General features: G+C 61.8%; 1 protein-coding gene across 2 annotated transcripts in view; it reads right to left on the bottom strand.

Annotated features, from left to right (window-relative positions):
• Positions 1–12,047, bottom strand: part of LOC142465141 (dehydrogenase/reductase SDR family member 4-like) — a 57,020-nt gene that overhangs the window by 10,431 nt on the left and 34,542 nt on the right. For both annotated transcript variants that reach the window (XM_075569091.1, XM_075569092.1), the window contains exons 5-6: positions 5,576–5,646; positions 3,080–3,131 (exon numbers count right to left, since the gene is read on the bottom strand). In XM_075569091.1, coding sequence (XP_075425206.1) covers positions 3,080–3,131; positions 5,576–5,646 — 123 coding nt within the window. The remainder of the gene's footprint in view (positions 1–3,079; positions 3,132–5,575; positions 5,647–12,047) is intronic.

The following is a 12,047-nucleotide window of genomic DNA, read 5'->3' as shown; positions in this document are numbered from 1 at the left end:
GGACGGTGGTGTTATACCTACAGATACTGGGGGGGACGGTGGTGTTATACCTACAGATACTGGGGGGGACGGTGGTGTTATACCTACAGATACTGGGGGGGACGGTAGTGCTATACCTACAGATACTGGGGGGGACGGTAGTGCTATACCTACAGATACTGGGGACGGACGGAGTGTTATACCTACAGATACTGGGGGGGACGGAGTGTTATACCCACAGATACTGGGGAGGATGGTGGTGTTATACCTACAGATACTGGGGAGGACGGAGGTGTTAAACCTACAGATACTGGGGGGGACGGTGGTGTTATACCTACAGATACTGGGGGGACGGTGATGTTATACCTACAGATACTGGGGGGGACGGTTGTGTTATACATACAGATACTGGGGGGGACGGTTGTTATACCTACAGATACTGGGGAGGACTGTGGTGTTATACCTACAGATACTGGGGGGGGACGGTGGTGTTATACCTACAGATACTGGGGGGGAGGGTTGTGTTATACCTACAGATACTGGGGGGGACGGTTGTGTTATACCTACAGATACTGGGGAGGACTGTGGTGTTATACCTACAGATACTGGGGGGGACGGTTGTGTTATACCTACAGATACTGGGGGGGGACGGTGGTGTTATACCTACAGATACTGGGGAGGACTGTGGTGTTATACCTACAGATACTGGGGGGGACGGTGGTGTTATACCTACAGATACTGGGGGGGACGGTAGTGCTATACCCACAGATACTGGGGGGGGGGACGGAGTGTTATACCCACAGATACTGGGGAGGAAGGTGGTGTTATACCTACAGATACTGGGGAGGACGGTGGTGTTAAACCTACAGATACTGGGGGGGACGCTGGTGTTATACCTACAGATACTGGGGGGACGGTGGTGTTATACCTACAGATACTGGGGGGGACAGTTGTGTTATACATACAGATACTGGGGGGGACGGTTGTGTTATACCTACAGATACTGGGGAGGACTGTGGTGTTAGACCTACAGATACTGGGGGGGACGGTGGTGTTATACCTACAGATACTGGGGGGGACGGTTGTGTTATACCTACAGATACTGGGGGGGACGGTTGTGTTATACCTACAGATACTGGGGAGGACTGTGGTGCTATACCTACAGATACTGGGGGGGACGGTTGTGTTATACCTACAGATACTGGGGGGGGACGGTGGTGTTATGCCTACAGATACTGGGGGGGACGGTTGTGTTATACCTACAGATACTGGGGAGGACTGTGGTGTTATACCTACAGATACTGGGGGGGACGGTTGTGTTATACCTACAGATACTGGGCGGGACTGTGGTGTTATACCTACAGATACTGGGGGGGACGGAGTGTTATACCTACAGATACTGATGGGGACGGTTGTGTTATACCTACAGATACCGGGCGGGACTGTGGTGTTATACCTCCAGATACTGGGGGGGACTGTGGTGTTATACCTATAGATACTGGGGAGGACGGTGGTGTTATACCTACAGATACTGGGGAGGACGGTGGTGTTATACCTACAGATACTGGGGGGGGGGGCGGAGTGTTATACCTACAGATACTGGGGGGGACGGAGTGTTATACCTACAGATACTGGGGAGGGACGGTGGTGTTATACCTACAGATACTGGGGAGGACGGTGTGTTATACCTACAGATACTGGGGGGGGGCGGTGGTGTTATACCTACAGATACTGGGGAGGACGGTGGTGTTATACATACAGATACTGGGGGGGGGGGAGTGTTATACCTACAGATACTGGGGGGGATGGAGTGTTATACCTACAGATACTGGGGGGGACGGTTGTGTTATACCTACAGATACTGGGGAGGACTGTGGTGTTATACCTACAGATACTGGGGAGGACGGTGGTGTTATACCTACAGATACTGGGGGGGGGGACGGTAGTGTTATACCTACAGATACTGGGGGGGGACTGTGGTGTTATACCTACAGATACTGGGGAGGACGGTGGTGTTATACATACAGATACTAAGGGGGGGACGGTGGTGTTATACCTACAGATACTGGGGGGGACGGAGTGTTATACCTACAGATACTGGGGAGGACGGTGGTGTTATACCTACAGATACTGGGGGGGGGACGGTGGTGTTATACCTACAGATACTGGGGAGGACGGTGTGTTATACCTACAGATACTGGGGGGGACGGTGGTGTTATACCTACAGATACTGGGGGGGACGGAGTGTTATACCTACAGATACTGGGGGGGACGGAGTGTTATACCTACAGATACTGGGGGGGGGACGGCGGTGTTATACCTACAGATACTGGAGGTGACGGAGTGTTATACCTACAGATACTGGGGAGGACGGTGTGTTATACCTACAGATACTGGGGGGGACGGTGGTGTTATACCTACAGATACTGGGGGGGACGGAGTGTTATACCTACAGATACTGGGGGGGACGGAGTGTTATACCTACAGATACTGGGGGGGACGGAGTGTTATACCTACAGATACTGGGGGGGGGACGGCGGTGTTATACCTACAGATACTGGAGGTGACGGAGTGTTATACCTACAGATACTGGGGAGGAAGGTGGTGTTATACCTACAGATACTGGGGGGGACGGAGTGTTATACCTACAGATACTGGGGAGGACGGTGGTGTTATACCTACAGATACTGGGGGGGGGGGGACGACGGTGCTGTTATACCTACAGATACTGGGGGGGGGACGGAGTGTTATACCTACAGATACTGGGGGGGACGGAGTGTTATACCTACAGATACTGGGGGGGACGGAGTGTTATACCTACAGATACTGGGGGGGACGGAGTGTTATACCTACAGATACTGGGGGGGACGGAGTGTTATACCTACAGATACTGGGGGGGACGGAGTGTTATACCTACAGATACTGAGGGGAGTTACTGCAACCTCTCAACATCCCCTGGGGGAAACCCGGCTCCAGTGCAAAGCCGCACCGGAGACCGATATCCACCCAGTAGATTGCAAGCTCTTGGAGCGGGTTCGGGAGAGCCTGGTGCAGACGGGCGGCACACGGGGAGCAGGTGAAAAGGAACAGAGCGTCTCACCGGGAACGGGGTGAAGCCAGCAACAGATGAGACGATAACGATACTGCCCCCCCTGTGACAGGAGGAGGGGTAATAGCATGGTCAATAGCAATAGTCATGTATATTGCCCCCGACCCTGAGTGTCAGCTCTCCACGTCCTGTATATTGCCCCCGACCCTGAGCGTCAGCTCTCCGCTTCCTGTATACTACCCCGAGCGTCAGCTCTCCACTTCCTGTATACTGCCCCGAGCGTCAGCTCTCCACTTCCTGTATACTGCCCCCTGAGCGTCAGCTCTTCACTTCCTGTATACTGCCCCCTGAGCGTCAGCTCTCCACTTCCTGTATACTGCCCCTGACCCCGAGCGTCAGCTCTCCAATTTCTGTATACTGCCCCCTGAGCGTCAGCTCTCCACTTCCTGTATACTGCCCCGAGCGTCAGCTCTCCACTTCCTGTATACTGTCCCCTGAGCGTCAGCTCTCCACTTCCTGTATACTGCCCCTGACCCTGAGCGTCAGGTCTCCACGTCCTGTATACTGCCCCGAGCGTCAGCTCTCCATTGTATACTGCCCCCGACCCTGAGCGTCAGCTCTCCACTTCCTGTATACTGCCCCCCGATCCTGAGCGTCAGCTCTCCACTTCCTGTATACTGCCCCCGACCATCAGCTCTCCACTTCCTGTATACGGCCCCCGACCCTGAGCATCAGCTCTCCACTTCCTGTATACTGCCCCCGACCCTGAGCATCAGCTCTCCACTTCCTGTATATTTCCCCTGAGTGTCAGCTCTCCACTTCCTGTATACTGCCCCCCGACCCGGAGCGTCCGCTCTCCACTTCCTGTATACTGCCCCATAGCGTCAGCTCTCCACTTCCTGTATACTGCCCCCTGAGCGTCAGCTCTCCACTTCCTGTATACTGCCCCCTGAGCGTCAGCTCTCCACTTCCTGTATACTGCCCCGAGCGTCAGCTCTCCACTTCTTGTATACTGCCCCTGACCCTGAGCGTCAGCTCTCCACGTCCTGTATACTGCCCCGAGCGTCAGCTCTCCACTTCCTGTATATTGCCCCTGAGCGTCAGCTATCCACGTCCTGTATACTGCCCCCGACCCTGAGCGTCAGCTCTCCACTTCCTGTATACTGCCCCCTGAGCGTCAGCTCTCCACTGTATACTGCCCCCGACCCTGAGCGTCAGCTCTCCACTTCCTGTATACTGCCCCCCGATCCTGAGCGTCAGCTCTCCACTTCCTGTATACTGCCCCCGATCCTGAGCGTCAGCTCTCCACTTCCTGTATACTGCCTCCCGATCCTGAGCGTCAGCTCTCCACTTCCTGTATACGGCCCCCGACCCTGAGCGTCAGCTCTCCACTTCCTGTATATTTCCCCTGAGTGTCAGCTCTCCACTTCCTGTATACTGCCCCCCGACCCGGAGCGTCCGCTCTCCACTTCCTGTATACTGCCCCATAGCGTCAGCTTTCCACTTCTTGTATACTGCCCCGAGCGTCAGCTCTCCACTTCATGTATACTGCCCCCTGAGCGTCAGCTCTCCACTTCCTGTATACTGCCCCCTGAGCGTCAGCTCTCAGCTTCCTGTATACTGCCCCCGACCCTGAGCGTCAGCTTCCTGTATACTGCCCCCGACCCTGAGCGTCAGCTTCCTGTATACTGCCCCCGACCCTGAGCGTCAGTGCTCTGCTTCCTGTATACTGCCCCCGACCCTGAGCGTCAGTGCTCTGCTTCCTGCATACTGCCCCGACCCTGAGCGTCCGCTCTCCACTTCCTGTATATTTCCCCTGAGTGTCAGCTCTCCGCTTCCTGTATATTTCCCATGAGTGTCAGCTCTCCGCTTCCTGTATATTTCCCCTGAGTGTCAGCTCTCCACTTCCTGTATACTGCCCCCTGAGCGTCAGTACTCTGCTTCCTGTATACTGCCCACGACCCATAGTGTCAGTGCTCTGCTTCCTGTATACTGCCCCCGACTCATAGTGTCAGTGCTCTGCTTCCTGTATACTGCCCCCGACCCTGAGCGTCAGCTCTCAGCTTCCTGTATACTGCCCCCGACCCTGAGCGTCAGCTTCCTGTATACTGCCCCCGACCCATAGCGTCAGTGCTCTGCTTCCTGTATACTGCCCCCCGACCCTGAGCGTCAGCTCTCAGCTTCCTGTATACTGCCCCCGACCCTGAGCGTCAGTGCTCAGCTTCCTGTATACTGCCCCCGGATTTTCAAACCCGCCGCCCCTGGGCACTTTCACGCGTCACCGCCTCCTTGCTGCCGCCCTTCTGCTTCCTTGGAATCCCAGAGTGAAATGCCGCGGACGTCAACAACGTGGTGTCGCGTCGCAATGGAAACGCGATGTCATGACGTCATTTGACGCGGGGATTCCATGGGAGCAGGAGGGCGGCAGAGAGGAGACGGCCGACACGGGGACGTGCCTTCCTGTTAGGTCCGATAGGCCCGAGAGTGCGGCAAAAGCATACGGGGTGGACATTTTTACTGCCCCTCCCCCCCACACACGTTTCTCACCCTCTTTTCTGCATTTCGGGGACCACACCTTTCACCAACAGGAATGTGGACTTCACATTAATGTCCAAAATCTGGGATTAAATGGGGCGAGAACAGGGCGAGAACTGAGAGCAGAGGGAGGGGAGAAATAGGGGGAGAGGGAGGGGAGAAATAGGGGGAGAGGGAGGGGAGAAATAGGGGGAGAGGGAGGGGAGAAATAGGGGGAGAGGGAGGCGAGAAATAGGGGGAGAGCGAGGGGAGAAATAGGGGGAGAGGGAGGGGAGCAATAGGGGGAGAGGGAGGGGAGAAATAGTGGGAGAGGGAGGGGAGAAATAGGGGGAGAGGGAGGGAGAGAAATAGGGGGAGAGGGAGGGAGAGAAATAGGGGGAGAGGGAGGAGAGAAATAGGGGGAGAGGGAGGAGAGAAATAGGGGGAGAGGGAGGGGAGAAATAGGGGGAGAGGGAGGGGAGAAATAGGGGGAGAGGGGGGAGAGAAATAGGGGGAGAGGGAGGAGAGAAATAGGGGGAGAGGGAGGAGAGAAATAGGGGGAGAGGGAGGGGAGAAATAGGGGGAGAGGGAGGGGAGAAATAGGGGGAGAGGGAGGGGAGAAATAGGGGAGAGGGAGGGGAGAAATAGGGGGAGAGGGAGGGGAGAAATAGGGGAGAGGGAGGGGAGAAATAGTGGGAGAGGGAGGGGAGAAATAGTGGGAGAGGGAGGGGAGAAATAGGGGGAGAGGGAGGAGAGAAATAGGGGGAGAGGGAGGAGAGAAATAGGGGGAGAGGGAGGAGAGAAATAGGGGGAGAGGGTGGAGAGAAATAGGGGGAGAGGGTGGAGAGAAATAGGGGGAGAGGGAGGAGAGAAATAGGGGGAGAGGGAGGGGAGAAATAGGGGGAGAGGGAGGGGAGAAATAGGGGAGAGGGAGGGGAGAAATAGGGGGAGAGGGAGGGGAGAAATAGGGGGAGAGGGAGGGGAGAAATAGGGGAAGAGGGAGGGGAGAAATAGGGGAGAGGGAGGGGAGAAATAGTGGGAGAGGGAGGGGAGAAATAGGGGGAGAGGGAGGGGAGAAATAGGGGGAGAGGGAGGGGAGAAATAGTGGGAGAGGGAGGGGAGAAATAGTGGGAGAGGGAGGGGAGAAATAGGGGGAGAGGGAGGGGAGAAATAGGGGGAGAGGGAGGAGAGAAATAGGGGGAGAGGGAGGAGAGAAATAGGGGGAGAGGGAGGAGAGAAATAGGGGGAGAGGGAGGGGAGAAATAGGGGGAGAGGGAGGGGAGAAATAGGGGAAGAGGGAGGGGAGAAATAGGGGGAGAGGGAGGGGAGAAATAGTGGGAGAGGGAGGGGAGAAATAGGGGGAGAGGGAGGGGAGAAATAGGGGGAGAGGGAGGGGAGAAATAGTGGGAGAGGGAGGGGAGAAATAGTGGGAGAGGGAGGGGAGAAATAGGGGGAGAGGGAGGGGAGAAATAGGGGGAGAGGGAGGAGAGAAATAGGGGGAGAGGGAGGAGAGAAATAGGGGGAGAGGGAGGGGAGAAATAGGGGGAGAGGGAGAAATAGGGGTAGGGAAGGGGTTGGCGGGGCGTTAGGGGTAGGGAAGGGGTTGGCGGGGCGTTAGGGGTGGGGAAGGGACTGGCGGGGCGTTAGGGGTAGGGAAGGGGTTGGCGGGGCGTTAGGGGTAGGGAAGGGGTTGGCGGGGCGTTAGGGGTGGGGAAGGGACTGGCGGGGCGTTAGGGGTAGGGAAGGGGTTGGCGGGGCGTTAGGGGTGGGGAAGGGACTGGCGGGGCGTTAGGGGTAGGGAAGGGGTTGGCGGGGCGTTAGGGGTAGGGAAGGGGTTGGCGGGGCGTTAGGGGTAGGGAAGGGGTTGGCGGGCGTTAGGGGTGGGGAAGGGGTTGGCGGGCGTTAGGGGTAGGGAAGGGGTTGGCGGGCGTTAGGGGTGGGGAAGGGGTTGGCGGGGCGTTAGGGGTGGGGAAGGGGTTGGCGGGCGTTAGGGGTAGGGAAGGGGTTGGCGGGGCGTTAGGGGTGGGGAAGGGACTGGCGGGGCGTTAGGGGTAGGGAAGGGGTTGGCGGGGCGTTAGGGGTAGGGAAGGGGTTGGCGGGGCGTTAGGGGTAGGGAAGGGGTTGGCGGGCGTTAGGGGTGGGGAAGGGGTTGGCGGGCGTTAGGGGTAGGGAAGGGGTTGGCGGGCGTTAGGGGTGGGGAAGGGGTTGGCGGGCGTTAGGGGTAGGGAAGGGGTTGGCGGGGCGTTAGGGGTGGGGAAGGGGTTGGCGGGGCGTTAGGGGTGGGGAAGGGGTTGGCGGGGCGTTAGGGGTAGGGAAGGGACTGGCGGGGCGTTAGGGGTGGGGAAGGGGTTGGTGGGGCGTTAGGGGCGGGGAAGGGGTTGGCGGGGCGTTAGGGGTGGGGAAGGGACTGGCGGGGCGTTAGGGGTAGGGAAGGGACTGGCGGGGCGTTAGGGGTAGGGAAGAGGTTGGCGGGGCGTTAGGGGTAGGGAAGGGACTGACGGGGCGTTATGGGTAGGGAAGGGGTTGGCGGGGCGTTAGGGGTAGGGAAGGGGTTGGCGGGCGTTAGGGGTGGGGAAGGGGTTGGCGGGGCGTTAGGGGTAGGGAAGGGGTTGGCGGGCGTTAGGGGTAGGGAAGGGGTTGGCGGGGCGTTAGGGGTAGGGAAGGGACTGACGGGGCGTTAGGGGTAGAGAAGGGGTTGGCGGGCGTTAGGGGTAGGGAAGGGGTTGGCGGGGCGTTAGGGGTAGGGAAGGGACTGGCGGGGCGTTAGGGGTAGGGAAGAGGTTGGCGGGGCGTTAGGGGTAGGGAAGGGACTGACGGGGCGTTATGGGTAGGGAAGGGGTTGGCGGGGCGTTAGGGGTGGGGAAAGGGTTGGCGGGCGTTAGGGGTAGAGAAGGGGTTGGCGGGGCGTTAGGGGTAGGGAAGGGGTTGGCGGGCGTTAGGGGTAGGGAAGGGACTGACGGGGCGTTATGGGTAGGGAAGGGGTTGGCGGGGCGTTAGGGGTAGGGAAGGGGTTGGCAGGGCGTTAGGGGTGGGGAAAGGGTTGGCGGGCGTTAGGGGTAGAGAAGGGGTTGGCGGGCGTTAGGGGTAGGGAAGGGGTTGGCGGGGCGTTAGGGGTGGGGAAAGGGTTGGCGGGCGTTAGGGGTAGAGAAGGGGTTGGCGGGCGTTAGGGGTAGGGAAGGGGTTGGCGGGGCGTTAGGGGTGGGGAAAGGGTTGGCGGGCGTTAGGGGTAGAGAAGGGGTTGGCGGGCGTTAGGGGTAGGGAAGGGGTTGGCGGGCGTTAGGGGTAGGGAAGGGGTTGGCGGGGCGTTAGGGGTAGGGAAGGGACTGACGGGGCGTTATGGGTAGGGAAGGGGTTGGCGGGGCGTTAGGGGTAGGGAAGGGGTTGGCGGGGCGTTAGGGGTGGGGAAAGGGTTGGCGGGCGTTAGGGGTAGAGAAGGGGTTGGCGGGCGTTAGGGGTAGAGAAGGGGTTGGCGGGCGTTAGGGGTAGGGAAGGGGTTGGCGGGCGTTAGGGGTAGGGAAGGGGTTGGCGGGGCGTTAGGGGTGGGGAAGGGGTTGGCGGGCGTTAGGGGTAGGGAAGGGGTTGGCGGGCGTTAGGGGTAGGGAACGGGTTGGCGGGCGTTAGGGGTAGGGAACGGGTTGGCGGGCGTTAGGGGTAGGGAACGGGTTGGCGGGCGTTAGGGGTGGGGAAGGGGTTGGCGGGGCGTTAGGGGTAGGGAAGGGGTTGGCGGGGCGTTAGGGGTGGGGAAGGGGTTGGCGGGGCGTTAGGGGTGGGGAAGGGGTTGGCGGGGCGGGGAAGGGGTTGGCGGGCGTTAGGGGTGGGGAAGGGGTTGGCGGGGCGTTAGGGGTGGGGAAGGGGTTGACGGGGCGGTAGGGAAGGGGTTGGCGGGCGTTAGGGGTGGGGAAGGGGTTGGCGGGCGTTAGGGGTAGGGAAGGGGTTGGCGGGCGTTAGGGGTGGGGAAGGGGTTGGCGGGGCGTTAGGGGTGGGGAAGGGGTTGGCGGGCGTTAGGGGTGGGGAAGGGGTTGGCGGGGCGTTAGGGGTGGGGAAGGGGTTGGCGGGCGTTAGGGGTGGGGAAGGGGTTGGCGGGGCGTTAGGGGTGGGGAAGGGGTTGGCGGGCGTTAGGGGTGGGGAAGGGGTTGGCGGGGCGTTAGGGGTGGGGAAGGGGTTGGCGGGGAGTTAGGGGTAGGGAAGGGGTTGGCGGGGCGTTAGGGGTGGGGAAGGGGTTGGCGGGGCGTTAGGGGTGGGGAAGGGGTTGGCGGGGCGTTAGGGGTGGGGAAGGGGTTGGCGGGGCGTGGAAGGGGTTGGCGGGGCGTTAGGGGTGGGGAAGGGGTTGGCGGGGCGTTAGGGGTGGGGAAGGGGTTGGCGGGGCGTTAGGGGTGGGGAAGGGGTTGGCGGGGCGTTAGGGGTGGGGAAGGGGTTGGCGGGGCGTTAGGGGTGGGGAAGGGGTTGACGGGGCGGTAGGGAAGGGGTTGGCGGGCGTTAGGGGTGGGGAAGGGGTTGGCGGGCGTTAGGGGTAGGGAAGGGGTTGGCGGGGCGTTAGGGGTGGGGAAGGGGTTGGCGGGGCGTTAGGGGTGGGGAAGGGGTTGGCGGGCGTTAGGGGTGGGGAAGGGGTTGGCGGGGCGTTAAAGGTGGGGAAGGGGTTGGCGGGGCGTTAGGGGTGGGGAAGGGGTTGGCGGGGCGTTAGGGGTAGGGAAGGGGTTGGCGGGCGTTAGGGGTGGGGAAGGGGTTGGCGGGGCGTTAGGGGTAGGGAAGGGGTTGGCGGGGCGTTAGGGGTGGGGAAGGGGTTGGCGGGGCGTTAGGGGTGGGGAAGGGGTTGGCGGGGCGTTAGGGGTAGGGAAGGGGTTGGCGGGGCGTTAGGGGTAGGGAAGGGGTTGGCGGGCGTTAGGGGTGGGGAAGGGGTTGGCGGGGCGTTAGGGGTAGGGAAGGGGTTGGCGGGCGTTAGGGGTGGGGAAGGGGTTGGCGGGCGTTAGGGGTGGGGAAGGGGTTGGCGGGGCGTTAGGGGTGGGGAAGGGGTTGGCGGGGCGTTAGGGGTGGGGAAGGGGTTGGCGGGGCGTTAGGGGTAGGGAAGGGGTTGGCGGGCGTTAGGGGTGGGGAAGGGGTTGGCGGGGCGTTAGGGGTAGGGAAGGGGTTGGCGGGCGTTAGGGGTGGGGAAGGGGTTGGCGGGGCGTTAGGGGTGGGGAAGGGGTTGGCGGGGCGTTAGGGGTAGGGAAGGGGTTGGCGGGCGTTAGGGGTGGGGAAGGGGTTGGCGGGGCGTTAGGGGTGGGGAAGGGGTTGGCGGGGCGTTAGGGGTGGGGAAGGGGTTGGCGGGGCGTTAGGGGTGGGGAAGGGGTTGGCGGGGCGTTAGGGGTAGGGACGGGGTTGGCGGGGCGTTAGGGGTAGGGACGGGGTTGGCGGGCGTTAGGGGTGGGGAAGGGGTTGGCGGGGCGTTAGGGGTAGGGAAGGGGTTGGCGGGCGTTAGGGGTGGGGAAGGGGTTGGCGGGGCGTTAGGGGTGGGGAAGGGGTTGGCGGGGCGTTAGGGGTGGGGAAGGGGTTGGCGGGGCGTTAGGGGTGGGGAAGGGGTTGGCGGGCGTTAGGGGTGGGGAAGGGGTTGGCGGGGCGTTAGGGGTGGGGAAGGGGTTGACGGGGCGTTAGGGGTGGGGAAGGGGTTGGCGGGGCGTTAGGGGTGGGGAAGGGGTTGGCGGGCGTTAGGGGTGGGGAAGGGGTTGGCGGGGCGTTAGGGGTGGGGAAGGGGTTGGCGGGGCGTTAGGGGTGGGGAAGGGGTTGGCGGGGCGTTAGGGGTAGGGAAGGGGTTGGCGGGGCGTTAGGGGTGGGGAAGGGGTTGGCGGGGCGTTAGGGGTGGGGAAGGGGTTGGCGGGGCGTTAGGGGTGGGGAAGGGGTTGGCGGGGCGTTAGGGGTGGGGAAGGGGTTGGCGGGGCGTTAGGGGTGGGGAAGGGGTTGGCGGGGCGTTAGGGGTGGGGAAGGGGTTGGCGGGGCGTTAGGGGTGGGGAAGGGGTTGGCGGGGCGTTAGGGGTGGGGAAGGGGTTGGCGGGCGTTAGGGGTGGGGAAGGGGTTGGCGGGGCGTTAGGGGTGGGGAAGGGGTTGGCGGGCGTTAGGGGTGGGGAAGGGGTTGGCGGGGCGTTAGGGGTGGGGAAGGGGTTGGCGGGCGTTAGGGGTGGGGAAGGGGTTGGCGGGCGTTAGGGGTAGGGAAGGGGTTGGCGGGGCGTTAGGGGTAGGGAAGGGGTTGGCGGGGCGTTAGGGGTAGGGAAGGGGTTGGCGGGGCGTTAGGGGTAGGGAAGGGGTTGGCGGGGCGTTAGGGGTGGGGAAGGGGTTGGCGGGGCGTTAGGGGTGGGGAAGGGGTTGGCGGAGCGTTAGGGGTGGGGAAGGGGTTGGCGGGGCGTTAGGGGTGGGGAAGGGGTTGGCGGGGCGTTAGGGGTAGGGAAGGGGTTGGCGGGGCGTTAGGGGAAGGGGTTGGCGGGGCGTTAGGGGTAGGGAAGGGGTTGGCGGGGCGTTAGGGGAAGGGGTTGGCGGG

This window comes from Ascaphus truei, chromosome 13 (genome assembly GCF_040206685.1).
Source record: "Ascaphus truei isolate aAscTru1 chromosome 13, aAscTru1.hap1, whole genome shotgun sequence".
Lineage (NCBI taxonomy): Eukaryota > Metazoa > Chordata > Amphibia > Anura > Ascaphidae > Ascaphus > Ascaphus truei.
The sequence above is the reverse complement of the archived record's forward strand: the minus strand, read 5'-3'. Positions and strand labels throughout refer to the sequence as shown.